At 41.9% G+C, this 15435-nt stretch overlaps 1 protein-coding gene across 2 annotated transcripts; it reads left to right on the top strand.

The window, feature by feature from the left end:
* Nucleotides 1-3129: 3129 nt before the first annotated feature.
* Nucleotides 3130-15352, top strand: IRAK1BP1 (interleukin 1 receptor associated kinase 1 binding protein 1). 2 transcript variants are annotated; one of them, XM_065681386.1, is made up of 4 exons: nucleotides 3130-3477; nucleotides 9866-9931; nucleotides 14045-14175; nucleotides 15036-15352. In XM_065681386.1, the coding sequence occupies exons 1-4, from the start codon at nucleotides 3196-3198 to the stop codon at nucleotides 15304-15306; spliced, it is 750 nt and encodes a 249-aa protein (XP_065537458.1). In that variant the 5' UTR covers nucleotides 3130-3195; the 3' UTR covers nucleotides 15307-15352. The 2 variants fall into 2 exon arrangements, with proteins under 2 accessions (XP_065537458.1, XP_065537459.1); XM_065681387.1 differs by lacking the exon at nucleotides 9866-9931.
* Nucleotides 15353-15435: the final 83 nt, after the last annotated feature.

Below are 15435 nucleotides of genomic sequence, written 5' to 3'. Positions count from 1 at the left end.
AATGTAGCACTTCACTGCTACCATACAGAAATAGATCCAAACATGAAACCATCTGTTTCCTAAGGAAAAAAACAAATCCCACACACAATTTAGCACCTTCTCCATGTCTTCATAGTCTGTAGTTAAGTTTTCAATTTTTTAATTCAACCATAAGTTAGCAGAATGATATTCACAATTAAATTAGCTTTTCCAATTCTGAAACAACAGTTTAATCCATCATTTTCAAAAACGCCTCCTACTCAAATTCTAAGTCAGAAAAAGCTTATTATCCACAGATCTGGCTTTATATTCAAATTCTGAGTGACAGACTCAATATACTTAAACTGGATCTTTACAAAGTGCCCTTGAGGAGTGCAAATTAAAAATGTGGCTATATTTATTAACTTATCCTTAGTGCATGGGGTTTCTTCTAGTGCATGCTAGCCATTCAATAATGCTTGACCCTGTTTCAAAGAAAAGTATTTTTCCATTGATTAATTTGCGTCTAAGGTCATTTTATAACTGGCCTTAGAAAAGTTCTTCTAGGATTCATCTAGTTAAGCTCTTAATTATGATACCTGTTTGGAATAATTCTACAAGACACCCTGCGTTCCCAGAAAGTTAAAGATCGTACAGCATCGAATTACGAAGTGCATAACTCATGAGATTTCACTGCACATCTACGTATATGCATGCAACTACTCCAACAGATCTCATTTGTTATAAGCTTTCATAAAAAGTAAAATCTCTTCTTTACACTTCTTTAAAAGCTTATTGATGACTGCATGATAAAGCAGCATTCAATACTTAGAGTGTGTACAGTGATACCACTACATATTAAAGTAAATCCTCTACAAACATCTTGGCTAAACAAAAAAAGAAGTACTGTTGTGACAAACTACCTTCAAAAGTTTTAATTCCCTATTTAATGAAAGAATGTATCTCTGAACAATATACATTTATAATTCCTTCTGTACTCACTTTCCTTTTATGTTTTTCTTAAAGTCATCAGTGCCTAGAATTTGTTCATGTAAGCTCTTGAATTACGTTAAACGACTAGGCACCAATATTTCTGGATTCTGTTACAAGCTTCTTCCTGTCTTGTCATATGACTTTGATCTAAGTCAGTTACACTCAAAATTTTAGGTGTCTCTACTTTTAGTTATTCATGCTGAGAAACATGGAGTGTCATCTCCAGGGGTAACAAATACTTAACAGGTTCAATCCATTCCATTTGAAGCTTTAAGTGTTCAGCAAATCTGAGAGAAAAACAGGTTCAAAGGCAGAAGACTCAAAAAGTCAGAAGGCATACAAAAGTCACTGATACCTCTTAAAGCAGATCCGATATTAATGACTGGAAAGGAAGTTTGTAGAGAAGTTCCCTAATGATGGGACATGAAACACACACCATACCAAGCAGATTAATGATGGGTATAAAAGACAGAGATTCTATTCCCTTAATATTTCTCTTTCCCGCCACCTCTGAGGGTTCTGCACCTAACTTGTATGATCAGGTCCTGATGTCTTTGCATGTCATGTTTTTACCTAGGAGTGTTTACCTGCATCACGTCATGCAGACTTTCTAACGTTTGCTGTGTGAATTCTGAAGGCTGCAAGATCTTGTATAAACACACAGTACTGTCAGCTTCCGGACCCTGTACCAGATTCCAGGTTTCAGGTAATCAAAACACCATGTACCACAAATGTAAACAGGAATGACATTAATGGAGTCTTTCCCAAAAACTCTTATGTGAATGAGACCAGACATACAGAGCTAGTCACTAAGCTAGTCATTTCATAGTCATTTGCACATGCTGGAGAACTGAGCCAAGAGGCCTCTCATGAAGCTTAGCAAAGGGAAATGACAAATCCTGCACCTGGGGAGCAACAGGCCCATGCACCAGTGCAAGCTGGGGCCTGACTGGCTGGAAAGCTGAAAACGACTTGGGGGTCTCAGTGCACAACAAGCGGATCATGCACCTGCATGGCAAAGCAGTCCAACAGCATCCTGGACTGATTAGGAGAAGCACTGCCAGCAGGTCAAGGGAGGTGTTAGCACTGCTGACACACACCTGGAACACTGTGTTCAGTTATGGGTTCCTCAGTGCAGGGGAAATAAGGAAATACTGGAGAGAGTCCAACAAGAGAGCATAGAGATGATTAAGAGATTGGAGCACTTCTCCCATGAGGAAGGGCTGAAAGACCTGGGACTGTATAGCCTGGAGAAGAGATGGCTAAGGGAGATCTTAACATATGCAAATGCTCAATGGGAGCCAAGCTCTTCTTAGTGGTGCCCAATGACCAGACAGGAAGCAGATTAAAGCACATGAAACACCTTGTGAACATAAGAAAACTTTATTTTTACCTTTATTTTTTATTATTATTACCTTTATTTTTACCTTCATTACCTTTTACCTAGCCAAACGCTAGCATGGACTGGCTAGATTGGTTCTAGGGCATCTCTGCTTTGAAATACCCAAAACCCAACTGGATATTGTCCTGGGCAACCTCCTCTGGCTGACCCTGCTTGGGCCAGGGGCTGGACCCCCTCCCAAGAGGTCTCCTCCCACCTCAATCATTCTGTAGTTCTCTGAGGAGGCAAACTGCACTTCTCTGCCTTTCCTAAGGAGAGGAAGGCAGCATTAGCAGGACCAGGACAGGAGACATTAGCAAGGCCAGCATGTGTGCTGCTAGACCCTTCCACAACCAACCAGCAGCACTGACACTAGAATGGTTTTTAATCACCTCTGCCTAGGTCATGCCACCAGCCAAGGATGCGCTGCAGCACATCCCAGTCTTCCCTCCACAGACAGTGACCACGGCCCTTTCTCCACAAGTCCTTCTCACACTCAGGTTGCTCCACACATTAATATGCTCGGAAAAAAATACGGTAAAAGGGCCAAAATGGCAGAAACACGACAGCTTTTCCTCGGAGTATGTGCACCTTCACGTTCCCTGGTAGAGCCTGCCTACCGGCTGCAGACCGGCCTGCGCCGCCCTCCCCCGGCCACCGTCACAGCTCCCTCCCGGGTACCCGCCATGGCGGGTGAGGAGCGAGCCTCGCTCTGGCGATGGCCGGGTGGCAGCGCGCCGCGGCCGCGTGGCGGCGGTAGTGAGCAGGCGTGAGGGTGTCACGTGGGTCTGCTCCCAGGGTGCAGCTGGCGCGCTGGCGTTGGTTGCCATGGCGCCGCTGTGAGGGGAGGGGGCTCCGCCGCCATGGCGCTGCCCGCGCAGGCCCCCTCCCGCGTCTTCGCCGAGCTCGTCCCGGCCCGAGCTCCGACTCCTCTAACCCCGGCCCAGACGGGACGCGGCGGAGCCCCGGCTCCGCCCGGGCGGGAGGTGCACGTGAGCGGCAGCGCGGAGCTGAGCGCCGGCCCGGACCGGGCGCGGGTGTCGGTGCGCCTGAGCAGCCGGAAGGAGGCAGCCGGGGCGGCGCGGAGCAGCGTGACCCGCCGGCTGGAGTACATCGCCCAGGCCGCCCGCCAGCGCGGCGTCCCGGTGAGAGACGCCCCCCGGCCTCCGCCTCTTGCAGGCGCCGGCGGCTGAGCGGGGGCCCCTCTGAGGCGGCCGGCGGGCTCTGGAGGGCGGGCGGTTTCCCTGGGAGAGGCGAGGGGAGGAGCGGGCGGGTTAGCTGCGGGGTCCACTCGAGGCCTTCCGCAGCCTCCGCTGCCACGCTCGGCGGCCTGTGCGGTGAAGGTGTCTTCGTGACGACGACGGGAGCAGGGGCAGCCCTGAGTGGAAAGGCGGCGGCTGAGGGGCCCCGGGAGCGGTGCTTGCATCGGCCTGACCGGCGGGAGGCGCAGCAGTAACGGGGTTTGAAGCTTTCAGCCGTCTGTCTCAGGAGTGCGCTGGGGGACGGCTGTGAAAGCCTGCCTGTGCTTGGGAGCTGGTAACTTTGCCGGCCCCAGCAGAAAAGATGGAATGTCGCCATCGGGCTCTTCCAACAGGCCGTTTGCTTGGCGTGGGAAAACTAGCCTCCTTCGATGGAGCTTTGAACAGCCTCGTCTAGTGAAAGGTGTCCCTGCACCTGGCAGGGGGTCTGAAATAGATGATGTTGAAGGTCCTTTCCAACCCAATCCATTCAATGAATGCAGTCCTCATGTGCATACGCGTGAAACAGTTAAAGTGGTACACAGCAACATAACCTGTACATGTGTGTAAGTGCCAGTATAACTAACTACGTGATGGCCATAGCTTATCAACAAATGCCTGCAGAGCTTTTTCCTCTCTCTTTTGGTCATTCCACTTAAGTAGAGAGGTATGAAAAAACACGAGACGTGGTCAAGACAGTCAAAGTGACATAACCCCTTTGTAGACTCAAAAGCTTCATTTACCATAATAAGATTTTTGGCCTCAGGAAGTAATTTGTGACAAAGAAAAGCATAGTCTTGCCTGTAAAGCTTTCTGTCCATAAAGCTCTGAAGCTTTATAAATGCTCATAAGGGTGATATTTGTCCTAGCAATTATGTTGCTCATGTTTCTGGATTTTATAAAATGCTTTTAAATAGTGTCCCACACCTAGGGCTCTTTTTAAAAACAGAACAAAGCTGATCTTTGATGGAATAAGTGGTTGCTTTTGCAAGTTACTTACTTGTGAAGCTCCTCAGGAAGTTTGTGCCCTTTTAGTGTATTTACATATCAGCTGGGGAAAAAGGAGATGACAATTTGCCATCAACACCAAACTATTTAATGTAAAAAAACAAAGGACCACAGAAGGGCATCGTGGTACTGTGTGGTGTTACAGTGCAGTTACAGGTGTTACAGGATTAGTAAACGCAATGTAAGAGAGTAAGTTCGTTGGCCTAAACAGCGATGTGTTACAGTGAAAATGCTCACATTTCCAATGCTGTATGCATTTGGAGTGCAGTGCCCCAACAAAATAGGATTTCCTCTTTTCTTACTAAACTGATAGTGATGCTATCAGTGATTGTCTCTTGTGTTTCTAAATAAAGCATTTGTTCAGGAATAAAGAAGGCAATAAAAAAGACCCATGATTTACAAAAAGGTCATATTGGAGCTATGGGACTAGAAGGTGAGATGGAGGCTGCTGTGGGCTAGAGACCTGATCCATACGTTTTTCCGGAACGCATGGCTGGGTTCGTGTCTGTCACAGGAAGCACAGTTCTGTTACCATCAGAATGACTTTTTCAGTCAGAAATGGTACATTTTTGTACGGGTTTGCAGGTTGAATGCCTTCAGCTTCTATTAAGTGAGTTAATAGGAGTTTAAAGTCTGGTGGGATGGAGCACCTCCTGTGAGGGAAGGCTGAGAGAGTTGTGGTTGTTCAGCCTGGAGAAGAGAAGGCTCTGGGGAGACCTTAGAGCAGCCTTTCAGTTCTTAAAGGGGGCCTATAAGGACAGTGGTTAGACTTGGGTACATGCAGTCAGATTCAGAAATGTAATGCAAGCAAGTGGGCAGTGGTGGTGTAACATAGGTGTAGAGGTGACTGTTTTTACACTGTGAGAGCATTCAGTGCCTTATTATTATATTTTCACAGTAATCTTTTTGTTGTTTCAGAGGTACCAGGCTTTAGAGAATGAAAATGTTCTTTCCATTTACTTGGGGGACTGTGAATGCTACTTAAGTTGTAGGTTTCTCAGTGTTAGCAAAGTGTTAGCTCTAGGGAACTCCAAGAAAAACAACACGAAGTTGGGGTTTTTTTTCAGAGTAGTTCCCTGCGGTATAATTTTTAGTGCTTTGTTCCATCCAATTTTAAATCACTCAACTGCTGGAGCTTTTATTTGCCTTGCAGCTTTTCTGCTAACAACTCTCACTACTGGCAATTTGTTCTTAACCACATTTGCTAACATCGCTTGTAGCTAATACCATTCTAGACCACTGTAAAATTAATATCTCTTCGCAATTTCCATACTGTTCTAGTTGTTGCAAGCTTATCTAAGGCCTCTTTATAAATCAGATGGCTATTCTATGTATTTATTTTAATTAATCCATAAAACAATTTCCTTAACCCTTGCTATTGCTATCGTAGTAAGCCTGTGAGGAACCAGATCAGAAGCGCTCAACCTCTGCAGCAGCAGGAGCAGCAGGAGCTTGCATTAGCAGCTTGTCAGGATGCCTAGGGGCAGCACCTAATTTCCATATATATTTACACAGGATTTTAATCAGAAATAGATGCACATAGTGGCATTTATTTATAGAGTGCTGTAAGTATATGCAGCACTACAGAGCACAGAATCTGCTTTGAAGGCTGCAGGGAAAGTAAAATCAATGGGGAATCCAATCTCTCTTACTCAGCCCAGCTGCTCGAAAGCAGCATTTTTTTCCCTTTCTCTGGAAGCAAGCTGATTTTATATTTACCACCTACCATTTATTTGGGGAGCAGAGATAACACTTGTGTTCTTTAATCGCTGTATCTAATAATTGGCACTGGCCATCTTGTTTAAAAGTAACAGTGGTAGTATTTGTTGTACCAGTCAGAGTGTTACTGAACAAAACAAACAAACCAGCTCACAAACTATATCCAGTGGGCTCTGGCTTAGAGTTTGTCTGTACTAGGATATATCCTTGGATATATGTGCAATATCCTCCATATTTTGAAATCGTTATTTAGGAGTCACAGCTATGGATGCACATCCAGTCAGTCAGTTAAAAAAGAAAGATTTTGTAGTTTTGCTCACTCAGTTACAAAATCTTCCCATTTCAATATATCCTTGAATAAGAAATGTATAAACCTTCATAAGGCATCACCTTTTTTAGACTACCATGTATTTTAAGAAATACCTCCAACGTATCTTTACGTTTGCTGAGTACAAATCTGCTTTTTACCAGTCTTAAAATAACTGTTCCACATACTTTAGTTATTTCTTGAATGGACATTAAGCAGCAGAAACTTCACCATAGATTTTTAGGCTGTCGTTCTGTCCGACTAATGCCAAACAGAACAGAGGGAGTGAGGGGATGGGAGGCTGGAGCACAGGTACCCAGTGCCTAACTGGGGTACGTGCTGACTAGAGCTGCTTATCATCCTTACCTGCCCAGGGACACTATGATGTTTTGAGATACGAGCATGCATCAAGACTCTCAATAACCATTTCTTTATTACTAAGAACAAAAGTACTTTAGGTTGTTTAAATATGTTTATTTTTCATAATGTAAAGTTATATTGAATAGATCAGTGCAAATGTACGAGTAAATTTTAAGAGGTATTGCCAGGCTTCTGCAGATTTTTTTGTTTATAGCTACACCCAGCAGCGTCTTGCCACAAGGGTGCCTTAGCGTATATTTCCAAACTATAAACACTTCCCCTTACTAAGGCCGGTCTTGTGTTTAATGACAAGGTCTCACAGTTTTGTTTAACTCAGTAACAGGAGCAGAACACATAACTTAATCTGCAGATGGGCTTTCTCATACTGTATTGTTACACAGCTGTTTCCTTGCAGCATGCTTTTGCGAACTTACCTATTTAGGTTTCTCCTTGTTCTCCTCCTGGATAAAGGAGCAGTCATTCCTGTAAAGAGCAGGTGTTTTGAGGATGGACACGGTGGTCCTTTGGAGAAAATATTGTTCAGAAATAGATAAATATGTAGCAGATTGGTAGGAGGAAGGGCTATATAAGATTTTGTTCTGTTGAAAATGAAAATACAAGGCAGAGCACAGGTCTAGACTAGATGTTAGAGGCTCAGTGGGATAATGACTCTTCTTCGGTTTTGTTTTTTAGAGTATTTGCAGCAGTGATGGTTTATGTCACTGCTGGCTTGGAGAATAGGCTGTATAACCAGAATACAAATGCTATTCTGTTAAGAATTGTTCAGTGGCTTTTGGGGTAATTGAGTTATCATGTAACAATAATGTTATATTCATTTAATTTTCCTACTGTGATTTTGGCCCACAGATTTAGAAAATTGAGAAAGTTATTGCAGAAGTCCTGCATACATGACACATCAAAAGTGTAGCTTTCCCTCAGTCACAGTGAAAACTTATTTTTCCTGTGGCTATTGAAACCAAATGGATAGGCCCTCTGCCAAAATATGAGCAATAGATATAAGCAGTAGGGGAAAATAAAAAAGCCTTTTGCTTTTGATGCAGTCGAAGTTTTGATTCCAACTTAAAATTCAGTCATCACCTACCTGTCTTTTCCATATCTTAGTCCAACACAGGAACAAAGTATCTAACAGGGGATGTATCGCAGGAGGCCACCTTGTTATGACTTCAGTGATTGTTTCTTCTATTTATCTTCAGTAACACGTATTTCACAGCTACTGTCAAATCTGGTGGGATAAAAATTAGCTGCGAGGGGAATTTTCTAATAGATGGCACAAAATGATCCTTCAGTTGATCTTGCAATAGCGCCTGGAGCCACAGGATGGCACTGTCCTTAAATACAAAGGAACCTCGTGGAGGGCAAAACCAAACTGGAAGCTCGAACCTGTTCACCCCGAAAGAGGACTTTTTAGAAAAGATGATTAAGGAGTGGGGATAAGGGAATGCAAATGCATTTTTTATTTTCTAACGTTTTATTACAGCATAGTTATTTCTGTGAAATATGAGTTGTAGAAGAAAGCTTTTCTCTGTGGTTATTTATGTAAGATATGTAAGGGCTCTAGAAAAAAAATCTTTCTTGTCAGTTGTAATTGGATTCTATCATAAATAGTAACATTTGCTCCATTTGGTAAGTTAAATGAGTTGTTGGTTCTGGACTCACTTGTTCACTCTTTAGCAAACAACAGCCAGCTGCATAAAAGGGGAAATACAGTTTTTAGTGACTAACTGGCTCTGGTCCTTGCCCTTACTGGAAGAGATTATCCAAGAATAGGACTGTTGTTCTTGGATTTGAATACTGCCAGTCAATCAAAAAATTGACATTTCAAAATTTGTTTCTTGTAGGCTGCTGTGCAATGGTAATTATGGATCAAATTTCCATATGATATTTTAAAAGGAAAATGCTTCTCATGATTAATGTCATTATATAAACTTATGCATGCATGCTACAGGAGAAACTTGAAGATTTGAGCCTCCGTAGGAAATATTCAGACACAAAGCATCTTTTGAAATGTCAGTCAAAACTGAAAGCAAATATCGTTCTCCTGTGCAAACAAATTTCGCAAGTAAAACTTTTTCAGTTATTGGAAGGCTGAGTAGCGGCTTCCCTATGACTCCCGGCTATTAAATGCAAAGTTATATTTACAATTAAATTTTGAACTTTGCTTTTTGTTGTGTTCTAGTAATTTCACAATAAATTGTTCCTCCAGACTGTTTACTGAAAAAGCAAGTGTGTGAAAGAAATGTGAGTGTTAGACCACTAGCAAGCTTGTCACATACTCAGCCGAAAACAAAATTCTTCTGTACCTTAGCTCAGTATCTTATTTGTAAGTCACAGAGGATTTGCTAGTGCTCTGTCAGCCATTATGTTGAATAATGTTGCTGCTGTGAATGCAAAAGTGTCGCTGGTGGAACAGTTTTTAAAGGTTATCACTCTGCCAGAATAACCAGTGCTCGGTCATTGTTCTCATCACCTTGTTACAAGCCACTGCTGTTAAAAGATCTTAAAATAGGGGCCTGAAATGCACTTTTCACATCCGAACTTTCTGAAAGCAATTGAAGCTTCGAGATTTTTGAACCAGGTGAATTCACAGTCACGCTTTGATACACACCATTTCTAGCTAGCAGTCACTTTGAAGACTTAGTTGTTCTCTTCAAGTGAAAAGTGGTAAAATTGTGTTATAGAGCTGCTGTATAATTTAAATAGTCTTTAGCATGCAGGTAGTTTTTAACTGAAGAGTTCTGCATGGAAAATTCCGTATTTCTGTTGCAAAGTCATAAGTAATAAACCAAAACAGTTCAACCTTTACAGGACACAATGTGCATACATTTCCAACAGGTGCTTTATTTCAGTCTTTTAAGATCCTGTTCTTGTACTTTGTTTTAGGAAGAAAATATGACTGTAACAGAGGATTTTAATAGAGTAGAAAATACTTACCAAATGGAAGCAGAGGTACGTATTCAACCTAACCAAAAGTATTAACAAAAAGAGAATAAGAAATATCTCAAGGATCAAGGAGGACAGACTGCAAAGCCTGTCTTTCCTCATACTGAGGAGTAGGTGTTCTTTACAGTAAAGGCAACACATTCAAAAGAAAGCTATTGAGGATGGCAGTCTAAAGCAGATTTCAGCTGCTGTCTTCTGTCTTGTGTGGAACTTGTTTTCTGCTACTGTAATAGAGAAAAAAGTCTTCTCAGATGAATGCTTGCTTTTTAAGTGTTACACGATGCTACAGAAAGGAATATTTGGTTCTGGAGCTCTACAGCTGTTGTTCTGTGTCAGTGTAAGCAAACCCGTGATTCTGCACTCTCCTCCACCCGCTGCCCTTCCTGCCCTCTACTTCTTGCAAGGAGTTGTACTTAGGTAGTCAGGTGATAGGTCAGTTCAGAAAGCATCTCCAGCTAACAGCTCTTCTTTTTCCAGATTAGTTTTTATTTTTTTCCATTGTTTTAGCTCCCTGAACTGGAAGCAATGCAAGGCAGAGGACAAGAGTGGATAGCAGACAACAGCGGCATGGCAGCCCTAATCTAGACCTGCTTAAGCCACACTTGAACAGCACCTGGACTTTGGTCTATCTGACACGACTCTGCCATTAGCTTGCTGCAAGTAAAGCAAAGCTAATTGTTTCCTAGGTAATTGACTTGGAATCCTGCAGGTAAAAAGTGCTGTGTGAACGTAAATATCATGGGAATAGTCCTATTTAACTTCAGAAGTAGCTCAAGAGAGTATAGTTTTGCGTGTTTGTTCTATAGTAACAAATAAATGCTGTGCTGGAGATATTCATTGAGGCAAATGATGTATTTTCAGCCAGCAGATCTTTTTGGACCATGAAACTTAATGACCACCCAGCAAACTTACCGATTATTATGAAGAAAACGTGGAAGCCCGCAATAAAGTGATAGCTTAGTTCTATAGAGCTGTTATTTACAATCCCCTAAACCACAGTTCAGCATGTTTAGTTTTCTTGCTTTCAGGTATATTCTCATCTAAATAACACCAATAAATACAGAAATAGTTGAGAATTTGGAGAACAAATTTGAGGTTTTTAGAATGAGTCTTAAGGTACTTAAAGGGTAAGCATCAGTGTTGTTCTCTGAGTGACTTCATAATGTAGACACCTACTATCATGAGAGCTTAAGTCACCATGTTTTTTAACAACTTAATAAAACCATATTAAATTATGACAAGCTAAGGCTTACTTCAGTCTTCAGTGATAACTTCACCAATCGTCTCCCTTCTGCTATTCATTTTTATACAACAAAGATTGCAGGTGGAAAGTTAATTACATGGATTTAGTGTTCATTTGTAGGCAGCTCAGACCAGGAGTAATTGCTGTTTAAGAGCTGCATGGTTGCCTAGGTCCTGAGTGTCAGAACTTGAAAAATCTAGCCACAGTATTGATGTTTGGGCTGCTCTGTGCATTCAACTAGCAGTACGGTTGCTCTTTATGCAGAGATTAGTTTTTCCTTGCTTCTCCCTTTATCTGTGTATTTGTTTCATTAGTGTAGCTCCATAAACCAATGGAGCTCCATTGATCAGTGTGTTTGCATACTTCAGCAATATAAATGAATTTAAAACTAACTTCTACTTTCTTCTTGTACTGAAGAGTTTGCCATTATATTTGTGTTTTACACAAATGGAAGTTGTGCATTGTTTCCTTCTACAAACTTTTCACCAGTTATCTACTGTAAGTCTTTAAAAGACTGAAGCAACTCCCAGATAGCTCTTTCAAGGTACAATCAAGAATACAAGACACACTTTCAACTGTAAGGAGATTAATTTTAATTCATGGTATAACAAAGGAAACCATGCAGAAGAATGAAGTTGTGTATGAGATAACAAAGCTGTATAGTGTCTAAATCGTAATAGTTCATTTATTGCATGATGCTCTCATGGGATGAGTGCTATGTTGGGTTTCTACATTTGTTGATCTACTCGCCTCCCTATAACCTGTAGCTTCTTGTCCTTCGCAGGCTTATCCAAACCTTGCAATGTCCATAATGGTTTTACATACCCTTGTATTGCTTTTTCACACTTTTAATCATAATTGAAGGAAAGGAAATGCTGCTTTGCATTGTAATGCTTAAGTATCCCCTGCAAATGTAAGTGGAATTTATTTTCAGCTGATTTTTTTAATGGGGAAAACCCAACAAAATTCACTGTTACTGCTCAGTTGTTTTCTGCCCCTGAGAGCACCTGGGTAAATGTTTCATTTTAACTATAAAGTTCCTGAGTGCCCAAACTGCCCCAGTCTGAGCAGCTTATCTCTTAAGACTTGCAGTTCTTTTGTTTGATCATTCTTTTGTTTCATCCCCTTGAGAGAACTAATCTCATAAACACTGATAGCAATCTGGAAAACACTGTGACAAGTCCTCACAGTGAGACTTCCAACTTTTCACAAAATACAACATGACAGTTTTCTGGCAAAACAGCACAAAAGGATGCATGCTTTTAAGTACGGCAAGAACTCCCACTGAAGAGAGAAATCTAGATTTGGTCTCATCTTCAATCTTTGTTCAAACTGATACTGTGCCTTGCAGAAAGCAATCCAGCCCCTGAGTTACAGATAGGGGCTGCAGAGCTGAGATGAAGATGCAGACTTGGTGCAGTTGTGGAGGACAGGCATGAGCCTTTGTCCAAGTAGAAGATGGAATTGCCCTGACACTTCATATTGGTCAGTTTTTAAGGCTCTAAGTCCAGCTTTGCCTCAGTTGTGTGGAGAGCTATGGAGCCAGTGCCAGGATTCAAGCCAGGATGAGCTTACATGTACTGCACCACGAGGCTACAGAGGGCAGTAAAACATGTGCAGTAGTTACTTTGTGATAATTGTCAATATCCATTTTTTGCCTTACCCTGTATATGAAGTAACCCCCTCCTCTCTCACCAAGAGATTCCACTGCCTTGAATTTTATCTCATTTTCCACAAGGTAAGTCTATGGTATATGCAGGAAGCTACTGCAGTGCAACTGAAGTGCCATAACTTAGATTTCTGTACCATATAACTTCACTGGGATAGATGGCTGCATGCACTGCCGCCGTCACATGGCTGACTGTATGTCACAGGGGTTGGCAATAGAATTTTCTTTACCACAGCTTTTTTCATTCATCTCCTGTTGAAGGTGTACAAAAAGAGAGGAGTAACTCAGGAATAAAGAGAGGGTGAGTCTGACTTGGTGGTAAGAGCACTGTACTAGGAAGTGAACATAAGGGATTTAGTTCTCCCAAAACCAAGATTTGGGAGCCAGGATTTCTGATTCTGGAATGCTGTAGCAGCTCAGCATCATTGCTTCACTCCTGGTGACTGTGCTCTGCTACAGGAAAAGGGTGGCTCCTGCCTGGAAAGTCAGCACCTGGATTGGCACTTCCCCACAAGAAAGGTGGTAGGGCTCTAAATCTGTCTAGGGCTGACAGTGATGCTTGCTTTGCAGCACTCAGGAAAGCACTTGAATTCCTGATGCATCTGTATTTAATGCTTCTCATTGCCAAAGCCACAGATAGCTAGATGTTTAAATTGGGTTTAGTCCAAGCCTGAAGTGCCCAGTTCTCTGTAGGCACTGAAGTGAGTCTTAAGCCAATGCAGGGTTTTGAGCTCACTTCTAAGCTGGACTGGGCTACCCATAGTTTATTCTCATAATTTTGGTTGCTTGAACCTAATGCTTGGAATTAAAATGTAATTTCCCTTCCTTCACCATGTTTTCTACAACATTTTGCTTGAACTTCTGCATAATTAACATCTAGTAATCTAAAAAAGGGAAGAACTGGGATGCACCCGTCATGTGTCCCATGTGTCCCAAAGAGCACATTCCTCCACACTTCCTCACAAAAGAGCATTTCTTAATCCTCAATTTTAAACCATTTTATGAACTACTTTCTGTTGCAAACCTAATTACAGTCTCTAGGGCTATATAAAAGTGTTCTAAGTAAATAAATTTGGTGTTATATACAGGACTATTATGTTTACTCAGTTTTTCCATATCTGGCTTTATACTGATTTATATAGAAGTGTTAAGTCCTAGGGAGAAAATGAAAAAACTTTATTTGTGTGCTGTCTGTGTTCACTCCCAGGTCTGTATCATATTCAGTGACTTTGGGAAAATGCAGAATGTTTGCAATCTACTCATTGAAAAGTTAGGAACCTCTGTTACCATCAGTCCACCCCATTTCTACCATACACCAGAAGCTGTGGACACCCTTCGGTAAGTTCTCACTCATGCCACAAATTGTACAGCCTTGTATAACAGTTAATAGGAATACACAGAATACATAATTTATCCTGTTTGTAGTGGGAGTGAATTGTTTTCTTCATACTTATTAAAATTTATGTTCAAATATTTCAGTATTTGTTTCAAACATAACTTAGAAATTAATGGTTAGCCTGAAAGATAACAGCTTGTTCTTTTGACAGTGTCCGTGTGCAAAGGAGAACGTAATAAATGGAAGGATAAGCTACTGTGAATACTGGGTCAACAGAATTTGACTTTTGTCACTACATCAGCACGTGTAGATTTAATTTGTGTTTATTTGTGAAGGTACAGGTGTGTTACCAGATGCTGGTAATTCAGAGTACCCTTGCTAATTCCAATTACTCTAGCTGCTGACATGATCTGAAAAGAACCATGTGTGGTGCTTGCTCAGCATCAAAACACGCTACTTTGAAGCTGGGAATCTTGAGATTTTAGGTTGACTATTCAAAGTGCTGCTTCTGTTGACATTGGAGGGGCAGAGGGAATTTTAGTCTTGGTTTGGGTTTTGCCTCTTTAAACAAAAGAATTATGCCTGGTCCAAGAAGCAAGCTCAGCTGGCTGCTGCTCACGGTTCTGCAGGTATCAGAGTGTATCTCAAAGGTATCTAGACAGGAGCTCAGGCCAGTGTGGTTTAGGAGCATCTGGGATACTCCTAAGCTATCCCACAGAAGCTGGGGGCAGGTGATGTGCTTACATCTATGCAGTTACAAAAGCTGAGGCTTTTAAAAAGTAAGATAAAATAAATGCTTGGCAGGAATACTCGGAATTCAGTTGGCCCTGATTATTGTTGTGCTGCTGCTTCTTCCTCCTAGCTGTCAAGTCTGCGTTGCTGCCGTTGGAAACACCCGGCAGAAGGCCCAGGAAGTCTGCCGGCTCTTTGGCCAGTCATTGGGAAAACCTTTATTAATAAGAGAAGAAGAAACAAGAGAATGGGGAGGCCACACCGAGAGCCATCTGCCCAACTCCCCAGACTTACTGACTCTGCAGGAAAGAATCCAGAATGCTACAGCTTATGCTTCTTGTAGAGTGTTCGCTGTGTTTGAGATAAAGGGAAAAGAAAACAGAAGAAACAAGTTGCTCTAGAAATCTTCAAACCCTCCATATTATTAAATTTTTCATGCTTTTTTGAGTTTGTTGGGGGTTTTTTAACTTTATTCTTATGGTAGCAAGTAGGGCTAGAAGAGGATATTAAGAATGAGGTTTGTGTAGTGA

Source organism: Lathamus discolor, chromosome 5 (assembly GCF_037157495.1).
Source record: "Lathamus discolor isolate bLatDis1 chromosome 5, bLatDis1.hap1, whole genome shotgun sequence".
NCBI lineage: Eukaryota > Metazoa > Chordata > Aves > Psittaciformes > Psittacidae > Lathamus > Lathamus discolor.
The sequence above is the reverse complement of the archived record's forward strand: the minus strand, read 5'-3'. Positions and strand labels throughout refer to the sequence as shown.

What these genes read in the sequence shown, in the direction of transcription:
- IRAK1BP1 (XM_065681386.1), top strand. Translation starts at nt 3,196, where the DNA reads ATGGCGCTGCCCGCGCAGGCCCCCTCCCGCGTCTTCGCCGAGCTCGTC. An exon ending in CCCGCCAGCGCGGCGTCCCG is followed by an intron (nt 3,478 to 9,865) that starts GTGAGAGACGCC and finishes ACTTTGTTTTAG; the next exon opens with GAAGAAAATATGACTGTAAC. An exon ending in CTTACCAAATGGAAGCAGAG is followed by an intron (nt 9,932 to 14,044) that starts GTACGTATTCAA and finishes GTTCACTCCCAG; the next exon opens with GTCTGTATCATATTCAGTGA.